Source organism: Rattus rattus, chromosome 8, assembly GCF_011064425.1.
Source record: "Rattus rattus isolate New Zealand chromosome 8, Rrattus_CSIRO_v1, whole genome shotgun sequence".
In the NCBI taxonomy this organism is placed as follows: Eukaryota; Metazoa; Chordata; class Mammalia; order Rodentia; family Muridae; genus Rattus; species Rattus rattus.
Window position 1 is genome coordinate 15,417,754 of NC_046161.1, and position 11,954 is coordinate 15,429,707.

An 11,954-nucleotide genomic window follows, 5' to 3' on the forward strand; every position below is an offset into this window, starting at 1 on the left:
AACTTTAGTTAGTTTGACTATGGGATTATCAATTCTGTTGATTCTCAAAGAACCAGCTTTTGGTTTTGTTAACTCTTTTACAAGTTTTATTTTTTGGATTTGGTTGATTTCAGCCTTGAGTTTGACTATTTCCTTATCTTTACTCCTCTTGGGTGAGTTTGCTACATTTTGTTCTAGAGCTCTCAGGTGTATTGTTTAGTTGCTAGTATAAGACCTCTCAAGTTCTTTACTAGGCCATTTAGTTCTATGAATTTCTCTTATCCCTGCCTTCATTAATGTCCCATAAATTTGGTTATGATGTGTCAACATTTTCATTAAATTCCGGGGAGTCTTTAATGTCTTTCTTTATTTCTTTCCTGACCAAATTATCTTTGAGTAGAGAGTTGTTCAGATTCCACATATGTGTGGAAATTTTGTTGTTTTGACTGTTATTGAAGACCAGCCTTAGGTCATGGTGGTCTCATAGGGTGCATGGGATTTTTTCAATATTCTTGTGTCAGTTGAGGATTGTTTTGTGGCCAATTATATGGTCAATTTTGGAGAGAGTGTCATGAGGTGCTGAGAAGAAGGTGTAGTCTTTTGTTTTAGGGTGAAATGTTCTGTAGATATCTGTTAAATCAATTTGGTTTATAACCTCTCTTAGCTTCACTGGGTCTCTGTTTAGTTTCTGTTTCAGGACCTGTCCTTTTAGTGATAGTGGTGTGTTTGGAAGTCTCTCCCTATTATTGTAGGAGATTCAGTGTATGTTTTGAGCTTTAGTAAAGTTTCTTTAAATAACACAAATGTGGGGTTTATAGTGAGATAAAATATCCTATAAAATGTGAACAAATATATTACTTTTAGAATATAATAAAATGTTATTACAAATAATATTCTTATATCCCAGAAGCTATTGCTTATATGTGGAATATAATACTCTAGGTAGGCTGTTATGTTTGGCCTTAATGGGTGAGGATGCAGCTAACCTTACAGAGACTTGATGTGTCAACATCAAGGATACCCAGGACCCTCCCTGCCACCTGCTCAGAAAAGGAGAGTGGGAATGTTGGAAGGATTGTCTGACAAGGGTGTTCAGGAGAGTACAGTAAGTGGAATTTAAAGTGAATTAGAAAAAATTACAATTAAATGAAAATACTATTTATTTCATCTTATATTTCAGGTTTCCTTTTATATTCCAGTGCAGGTTAAAATTTATCCAAGGCATTACCCCTATTATTAGAGGTTAATCTTAATCCATGTTAAAGAGATACATGAACTAAATAATCATTTAAAGGGATTTTTACTTTTTTGCTACAAATATACCTTTTTGGTGCAGTAGCTTGTCGCACCACAGCCATATAGCTTTTATGAAGGAACTGAAGTTATTTTTCTTTACATCTCTTGTCATAGTCTGTATTTCTTTATAAATTTGATTTTTCCAACATTGAGAGATTCCTTTCTATTTCTATACAGCCTTCCTATTCACCATATGGTGGCTCTTGTTGTGTATCTAACCTTTTTATCAACATATGTGACATGGCTATTTTCTTCTTTTTTTCCATTACCAGGCAGATGTCTATATTTTTACTACCCTGAGGATTGGTTAAGATTGTAAATCAGCCCTGTCAAAATGGCTTTTTAAAGAAATAGACAGAGAAAATAAAAGCTGGTGATGGTATAGGACAAAGGATACATATACAATATTGGAGAGAACTTGATTTAGTGCAACTACTGTGAAACTTAATATGGAGGCTTCTTAAAGTATAAACAGCTGAGAAAATAATGCATCTACAAGAAACAAGAAATGCATCTCTATACAATACCGAGACTCCTGCACATACACATATTTTTTATGGTGACATTCATAATATTAATTGAATGAATTTATCTTTAAAGCTAATAAAACTGAGATATGGAACTTATCAACATGTTAATTAAAAGATGAATAAGTAAGTATGCTGCACTCATTCAAAGACTTTTCTCTTACTTCAAATAATTAAAATATTATCAGTTCTATATATTATCCTGGAAATACAGTGCTTTCATTCTTCAAGGGTGAAAAACACCAGAATCAAAAGGACAAATTATTGAATGTTTTCCACATATATGGAACTGTATTTTACGTACACACACACACACACACACACACGCAAAAAAAAAACCCACCACATATGAAAAGGGATAAGGTTGTTTTAGAATAGAGAGGAGACAAGTGGTAGAGGAAAAGGAGAATGAAATGAGAAATGGATTATGTATGTGAGTGAGGATATAACACTTACCACTTATAGAAAAGAAAAAAACTATACTGCAACCAAAGAAGACTTATGTCATTTATTGAAATTCTGCCTGGAAAACTAATAGATTTTAACATGCATATCTGCAACTCTTCCATTAATTCATTCATGAAAATTTAGCTTGTCATGAATTTGTAAAGAAGATTTGTGGTTACAATCATTGTATATTAGATGATAAATTTTAAAGTGATATTTGCTTTCAAACTGAAAAATTAAATTTCTAGTAAAATATGATTTTGATTGCTTTGAATTAAAGGTAATGCACCTAATATGACAGAATTTTGTATTAACTATATTGGTATTGGAGATTTTAAATACATGCCTTCTTTAATAAAAATATAACTGAAGATCCAAATCATTCTTACAATGTACAAAATGACATATTTTTTATCTTCTGTTCACATAAATATTGATAATTAGATACAGTAATGAAGTAAAGAAGCATCACTCAAGAACTCTTCTAGAACAAACAAAAATAAATCTCAAATAGCATGTCCAGACATTTATTCTATTTTTTTAATGGGACTTTTTAAAAACTTATTTACACTTCAAATGTTATCCCCTTGCTAGTTTCCTATTCATACCCCTATCAATCCCACCTCCTTTTTTTTTTAGGAGGGTGTTCCTTCCTGTCCACCCACCCTTCCAAACCTCTTCCTAAATTCTACACTGAGGATTAGAGTTTGTAGAACCAAAAGCTTCTCCTGACATTGGTGCCCAACAAGGCCATCCTCTTCTAAATATGCCACTGGAACCATGGGTCTGTCCATGAGTACTCTTTGGTTGGTGGTTTAGTCTGTGGAGGCTCTGGTTGGTTGGTGATGTTGTTCTTAGGGTGTTTCAAGACCCTTCAGCTCCTTTGATCCTTTCTCTAACTTCTCCAATGGTGACCCCATTCTCAGTTCAATGGTTGGCTGCAAGCATTCGCACCTGTATTTGTTGTGCTCTGGCATAACCTCTTAGGAGACAGCTAAATCAGGATCATGTTAGCATCCACTTCTTCGCATCAGCAATATTGGTTCATTTCCTTTTCTTATTCTTTCAGCATTAATTTTAGGAATTCCTTAGAGACTAAGACAAATTGAACCAATTTTGATAATGATGAGCTTTGTGCATTTAGTCTTCCAGGTCCTACTGCAGCCAATAATTATCCTGTGCTTCCAGTTCTTCATTATTTATGTTTGCAGTGAATTGGCACACATGTCCTTCTCTTTCCATGGATAACTATATCAGGAAACTATTAAATTTCATGGTTCATATCTATCCTGGCTCAGGACCTGGTGTGATAAGGTGAACATATCTGTACTTCCTAACCATGACAGGACAGAACAGTAGCTTTAACTGGTAGGTACAGAGAATGTGGAAGAGTGAACGTGTACTGAAATATTTCTTTATATATTGTGCAAATGAACTTCACAATTCTGTTATAATGAGACAATATTAACATAAATTATTTCAGTTTTTAGGACTGTGAAATATATATTCTGTTGTAGTGTATGTGCTAGATACCTCATTTGAGATTTGCTTTTCATTGATCCTGATTCTATATACATATATTTCACATAAAATGAATGCCTCTAAATTATTTCCTATAAATTCCAATGTGTCTATGATATTCATGGTGAGGAAAAGTAGGACTAGGCTATTCACCATAACATCAAGTATTGTCTTTAATGGTATTCTGAATATATAAAGTTTTTATATGCTGTTTTCCTGTCACATTTTCAAAAATGAAACATTATATTATTACTTTGCTCCAAGATTACTGCTCCAAGATTGTCATGTAGAAAAAAATTAAGCCATGTGTATATTGTATATTTGGATTTATTATGGACACAAGTTGCCATGCCATGAGAAACTGCAGTGAGCCATTTAATAAAACCAACAATATCACTTCCTATATTCCAGAAATATACCACATCTCCCTGTCTTCTTACTTTTGGAATTTAACACCAATTCCAAGTGAAGTCATTGGAATTAATAGGTGTATTCTCTAGGAAAGAAATGTAATGGGATAACTAAAGTATTCATATCATAAATCAGAACAGAACTGTTTCTTCTAACCACTCTAGGATATACATACAGCCTTCAAAACTTATCTCCTTGCTTGTGTTATTCCACACAATTTCAGAAGAAGAGATAGTGTCTGGTATGTTCCAAAGAATGATCTACAATATCCCAAACCAAATAAAAGAATAGTAAATTATTCATAGCTAAAAAGCAAAGCATCTTTAAATTGGATACTGAGAACAGGCAACATAAATCTACTCTGTAATCTCCTTTAAGGTAATCAACTGAAACTCCTAATAGCAAGAGTCCTTTGGAGAGCAGAGTGAGTGACACCTTTTATAAAGATTCCAGCTAAAAGAGGACATATGTAAAATAAGGATGACATCTTCCAATTGGCTTTCCATGAATTTCCAGTGAAGTTCTAATTGAACTATTCCTCCATGTATGGGCTTTCTATGCATGAACTTCCCAATTTTCAGATTCTCTTTACCAATACAGGCACTTACATAATGCAGTAAACAGTAGAATAATTTGATGAAAATACTTTCCTTTCTAGCCGTTCTAATGGGCACAATGATTTTACTCTTAGGTTCTTTTACTCTTCTTTTTTCATCCTATCATAGAGACTTCCAGACCTTGGAGGACACTGAGAAACAAACATGGTTGGGTCTAAAATATGCAGGAGACAATACAATTGAACTCAAACACACTAAAATTAGTAACCTGATGATCAATATATTTATATTTTATTCTATGCTGAGGAACTTGAAGAGTCACAAAATGATTTCTTAAACACAACTGTGGTGCAGATTTCTGAACACCAACTTATATAGTCATGGTGACTGGAAATTGATAAAAGAAATTAGTGAACCACATGCAGAGAGTGATTCTTCTATATCAGCATTCTAAGTACTGAAGTTGTTACATGGGTCTGTCACTGCATTTCTAGGAGATATCCATGTTGCATAATTAAAGAAATTTAATAGGTTCTCCATATAAGGATATATATATATATATATATATCTTGCCTGAAATTGACAGATATTGTTATTAGAATAATAATGTAAATACACATGTCTTTTAAGTGATATATCATTCAATTTACCTTTATATTTTTGGAAAGATAAATAAATTCTTTAATTTCTAATTTCCTGAGGTGATACTAGAAGATACAGGAAATGTGAATACAATAACATTTATTAACCATTGAATAAACTCTTCCATGGCTTGGCTTCCAAATGTCGGAAAGAGATATAACTTCAGAGGAGTAGCTTCTTTCCTGACTGCACAATAACCCTATAAGTAATACCTGATTAAATTAGAAACAAGATAAAATGTTCTTATTTATAAGGTACAATTATGTTTTCTCACGTAGACATTAAAATAGTGATGGAAACTTAATTCCATGAATAGAAAACACAAATTGGCAGGCATAGACATGTGTATTTTAGATGGAGAAATGTCACAGAGGTTACAATGAAATATGTTAATTAGTTCCATAGGAAAATATCTTGTGTGTTTTGAACATATTGTAATCAGTTTTTGAGGAAATAAGAGGTATAGATGGGAAAGATTGTAGGAATGAGAATTAAAAAGGTCTAATATAGTAACACTTTATAAAATTAAAAATTAAAAAGTACCATGATTAATTTACTTTTGTGAAGACAATTTTTTCAATGATTTTAATTTCATGGCTTGCCTTAGATTCTACACATATCACAGAGGTATAATTTTTCTCTTTTAACATGACCAATATAAATGGCACAGAAAAATGAGACGAAATTTGTACGTGCTTTATAAGTTTTTTCTATTTATTTTAAAGATATTATTGAATTATATTATTTACATGTTAAATTTTGATTGGATATTTTATGTATTTACATTTCAAATGTTATTTCCTTTCTACCCTCTCCTGTCCCACTACCCTCCCCCAGCTTTTTTGAAGATGCTCCCACTCCCACCCACCCATCCCACCTCAACACCTTGGCATCCCCTCTGCTGGGGAAATGAGTATTCACAGGACCAAAGGCTTCTCATCCTATTGATACCAGACAATGCCATCCTCTGTTACATATGCAGTTGCAGTCATTGATCTCTCCATTTATTTTTAGTGTTCCATGTATTCTTTGAGAATTTGATGTACAGCAAGCACATTTATTTTCTGAACTCCATTTTGTAGCATTTTTTCTCTATTGGAAAAATGACATTATTATTACCTAGGCATGTTGAAATGTATTTGTGTATTATTAAACAACTGGTAGTATAACATTCTCCTGAAATCTTAGTTAACAGAAAAATAGAAGATAAGGGCAATTATTTTTAGAGATAAGCTAACATAACTGATAGATCATGACATCAAAAGTAGATTTTTACTGGAAATAAAAGCACATTCAAACTAATTAACGTTCTCGTTTGTGTATATGCCCAAGTATGTACCAGGAGTATAGGTTGATCTTAAGATTGATCTATTTCTAGCTTCCTTTGAAACCACTACACTTCATTAGTGACCACACATTTTGTGTTTCCACAAGCAATAGAAAACACTACACTTTCCCAATATATTCACCACTATGAGCTGTATTTATTTTATGTATCTTGGCTATTCTAACAGGTATAAGTTCAAATATCAGAGCGATTTTTATTTGCATTCTCCTGATAGAGGAGGTTGATAATTTTCTTAAGCATTTTTTACAAATTATTTTTCATCTTTAAAATCTCTCAGCTTTTTATAACTCATTGTATTGAGGTATATTTTTCAATCCAGATTTTTTGTTCTTTATATATTTTATATATTAATGCTCTAATTGATATATAATTGCCCATGTTCAAATCTCTTGCTTTGCCATAATTATGTTTTCCTTTATGGTTTCTTGATGTCCTATTTATTAATTTTTGGTCTTAGTACCTGTGAAATTAGTGTGCTGTTACTGAAGGGTAGACACAATGACCAGAAGTAGTAGGCTAACACAAAATAAAATCATGTTTTGTAGACTTGTTTCATGTTGAGATTTTTTTGGAGTTTGTCTCTAATAAGATCTTTTTTTTTGTACATTACATAGTAATTTTGAGTTTTGTGAGATTATTTGTGTTTGTTTCTTGTGACTTTGTTTTGTTCATGGTTTTCTATGCTCTTTTGTTTTCTACACAAAGAAAGAAATAAAAGGTTTATGTTTCATTGGTTGGGAATAGGAAGCATTTGTGAAATGATCAGAGATGGAAAAATCATGATCAAAATATAGTGCAAGGAAAAATTTCAATAAAAAAATAGAAAAGTAAATAAATAATATTCTTTTTGCAAACTAAAAAATACACAGATGTTTTGAAGATATGTTGAATATCGTTCACCTCACCTTTACTTCATATACAAGAAAAATATTTTTTTTTCTTTTTTCGGGGCTGGGGACTGAACCCAGGACCTTGCGCTTCCTAGGTAAGCACTCTACCACTGAACCAAATTCCCAACCAAGAAAAAGTAATTTTAATAAATGTATTTTCTCTCTAGTGAGACTAAACCTACTTGAAAATAAAAACATAAATTCTCATTGTTATAAGGATAGGATTTTATTTTGCACATATAAGTAGTAGGTACATTTATATAAATACATTTATGAAGCATTTTTAGAGATGTAAAATCACTATCAACATAGATACGTTGGTGAAAAAGAGCTACCCATCAGATGCATAAAATATTTCCAATTACACAGATGAAATAACAAGAGGAGAGAAAATATTCAAAACTCCATCTGTAATTTCTATATTTTGAAAAATATTTATGATACAAATATTATCAAGTATGTATTTCTATATAAAATTGCATAATTGACTATAACAAGAGTCCCTATTTATTAAGCATTTTCTGAATGTGAGTAAATATTCTAAGACAGCACTTCTCATCCTCAGAAGGAAACAAACCTTTTGAATGTTACTGTCATTTATTTAATTTCAAAATTAAATTTAAACGTGTGTGAGTGTGTGAGAGAGAGAGAGAGAAAGAGAGAGATAGAGAGAGAGAGAGAGAGAGAGAAAGAGAGAGAGAGAGAGAGAGAGATTTGAGAAACTCTGGCTAACCAATTAAACACTTAGACAAGTGCCTTTATAAAAATATAGAAAGGAGATAAATATTTCCCCTAATTTAAAAATAGCAAGTATATTTTCATTATTTCATCTATTTTCTGTTTTGCTTTTCATAACTTATTCATAGCACTATATGCTGAACATGAATCTATTTCTTGAACTGGAAATTAAGTAATTGTGTATAATTTATGAGAATATTTGATTAAAAGATTATTTATTACAAATAAGTTTAAATCTAGTAAATGAGGTTTTAGATTTTCTTAAACTAAATTATTTAATTTTATTCTGGAGAGTAATTAGAAAAATGGCTGAGCATATTCTTTGCCAAAATGGAACATAAGGACATTGAACAAATAATATATTTAAAATTGGAAGTCTATTCTATTGAATTTTAAGTTGACGCCACCAGTCTGTAATAAAACAATATAAACAAAAATACTGGATGGGTCTGTAAGCAGTTTCTATGATTTAATTGAAGCATAAAGATAAATTTAGATGTTTAAGCCAGAATTAAACAAACAGATGTGCAGAAAGGCTATGTAATTAAGTGATATCCCCCTTTTCCTTTCCTTCTGTTAAACTTTGTTATCCTTTGTTGCCAGTGATAATAGGTGATCATAGGTCTTTACCATATCAGAAAATTTTGGAATAGTCAAAAGTAAGGAAAATATTATTATTTAAATATTCATTTAATTAGTTTGAAATAGAAATAATATTTGTGTGAGGAACTACAACTTTGAGTGAAGAAAAATCAGGAAAAAGTAAGAATTGGTACATGAAAATGATACCGGAAATTGACAAATATTTTCAACTTTAATATCCTCTTTAAACAAAGCAGTTCTTACTGGTATAGAATATATACAAATTTTCAAACTAAGGTTGTAATATTCTTAAAATAATGCATGGGTATTTGGTATATTTTATTTGTTAATTTCTTTTGCTATAATATTTTTCTTAAATAAACTTCTGTTATTCTCTATTTTCTCTTAAGAATGGTCACTACTTGACTATTATCGCAAGTTTATTCTTCCTTTATACTTTTGTTATTTTCCTAAGATTAATTAAATGCCTCTATTGTGCACATATTTATGACTATGTAATAGAAAATATTTAGGAAAAGATTCTCAGCATGCTGTATTTGTCAAAACTGGGATGCATTAATAAGATTTATGAAACTTAAGTAGTATTTTACTGGAGAGAATCTGCATGAGAAATATAAGGAGTTGTGGGTGCTCTTCTATTTGTCTCATGATTTGAATACATTTTCTTCTTCTAAAGGGTGATGATTCATAATGATGTAAAAAATTTAACAGATGTCTTGGAATTCCATCTCATGGCAATCTCAGAGGATCCAGACCTGCAGCTTGTCTTCTTTGGATTATTTCTATCAGTATACCTGGTTACAGTGCTTGGGAACATGCTCATCATCTTGATCATCATCTTTGACTCACACCTCCACACCCCCATGTACTTTTTTCTATCCAACTTATCTTTGATTGATATCTTCTTCATCTCTACCACCATCCCAAAGATGATTGTGGGCCTCAAAATGCACAGCAGAGTTATTTCCTATGCAGGCTGCTTGACACAAATGTCTCTTTTTCTATTTTTTGTATGTATGGATGACATGATTCTAACTGTAATGGCTTATGACCGATTTGTGGCCATCTGTCATCCCCTTCATTATACTGTCATGATGAACCCCCAGGTCTGTGCTGTCTTAATTTTGTTGTCTTTTTCAGTCAGTGTTTTTGATTCACAGTTGCACAATTTGATTGCCATACAAGTTACTTGCTTCAAGGACGTGGAAATTGCGAATTTCTTCTGTCATCCTTCACAACTCCTTAATCTTGCTTGCACTAATACACTCAGCAGTAACATAGTAATATATTTTATTGGTGTCATACTTGGCATTTTTCCTGTCCTAGGGATCATTTTATCATATTGTAAAATTGTTTTCTCCATTCTGAAAATCCCTTCCTCAAGTAGGAAATATAAAGCCTTCTCCACCTGTGGTTCTCATCTGTCAGTAGTTTGTTTGTTTTATGGAACTGGGATTGGTGTGTACCTTGGCTCAGCTGTATCACACTCTCCACAAAAGAATGCAGTGGCTTCATTGATATACACTGCAGTGAGCCCTATGCTTAATCCTTTTATCTACACCCTAAGGAATAGAGATATCAGCAATGCCCTGAAGAGATTCCATAGTAGGTTTCTCTAATATCACATCCTTTGGCTTCCATTTAGGATGCTGGCTTGAAATATAGTATAAAGTCGGTTTGTTCCCACAATGTGTGTGAAGTTCTTGAATAAATTGTGCATCAGGATTTGCACTTATTGTTATTGTTTGTTTGTTTGTTTGTTTGTTTTAATTTTACTTATTTCTTCTTGAAAACATATCACTGTGGTTGGGATGAATGTGTGATGGGGAGTAAGTATTTCAATAAATTAGTGCCAAATTTCAGTTCAGAAATATGAATGTTTTCTCAATATGGATGGTATTTATTCTTGCCCACAACTGTGTGTGATTGTGTATGTGTGTCTCTCTCTCTCTGTGTTATGCATGTGTGTGGTTGCCATGCACAGTTCGTTAAGCTACCATTCTGAAACACTGGCAATATATAATAATTTGAAGACCCAATTGCTACTTGATGATCAGAGTATTCAATAGACATTCCCATAATAATCAAATCCATTGCTTTTTATTTATTCATTGAGATTTTCATAAATGTGTATGATACATTCTGATCTAAATCAACCCTCCACTATTTCTTATACTCCTCTCAACCCCAAAAATTCCCTCTCCTCTTACTAAGTTTACACCTCACTTTTCGGTCATTATGTATTGTTTTTGTTTGTGATCCACTGGGTTAACCAGGACCATGCACATATACATGACTTTTAAGCCAACTACTGATCCACAAGTGACTCATAGTGATATCACTGAGAACAATACCTCTTCTTACGCCTTAGACTGGTATTAGCTCTGTTGTGTAGATCCAGTACTATGAGTCCTTTCTATTAAGGGGCTTACTTTAATAAGCTGGGTCTTGGTAAGGCCCTGTGAGTTCAAGAGTACCATCTCCATATTACTCCTATAAAACATTGTTTACTGCTGTCTAATGAGTTATCATTAGGTAAAACATTCATTATTCTTTCTCTGTAACAATTACTGAGACCTGGATAGATCATATTGCTTTAATACATAAAAATAATCACACTTTATCATATGATTTTGATCAAGCATGCATTAGTTGACAAGGGTTGTAATGAGAAACTTCTTTAAACAATTTTGAGGATAATGATTGTCTAGTGGTATAATATTTAATGGTATGATAGCATGCATATTTTGTAAAACAAAACAAATAGATTCACCCTTAGTTCTTGTAACACCAACAGTTCTAGGCTTTGATCCTTGTATGAATTGGGCAACAGACCAGAAAATAGTTGATTTTCCTCTTAATATTGGTGACATGATTGCAACAGTATATATTGTTAATGTGGCTAACTGATATTAAAAAAGTCAATGTTAAAAGATGAGAAAGACTACTCTTGATTTATGTAAATAGAGTTTTTATCATATCAATCCATTAATCT

At 32.1% G+C, this 11,954-nt stretch overlaps 1 protein-coding gene across 1 annotated transcript; it reads left to right on the top strand.

Moving 5' to 3' along the window:
• The first annotated feature begins 9,639 nt into the window (after positions 1–9,639).
• LOC116907962 (olfactory receptor 7E24-like) lies at positions 9,640–10,578 on the top strand. The gene has a single exon (XM_032911188.1). The coding sequence runs from the start codon at positions 9,640–9,642 to the stop codon at positions 10,576–10,578; it is 939 nt and encodes a 312-aa protein (XP_032767079.1).
• The last annotated feature ends 1,376 nt before the right edge of the window (positions 10,579–11,954 follow it).

Coding starts and splice junctions, on each gene's coding strand:
- LOC116907962 (XM_032911188.1), top strand. CDS start 9,640: ATGATTCATAATGATGTAAAAAATTTAACAGATGTCTTGGAATTCCAT.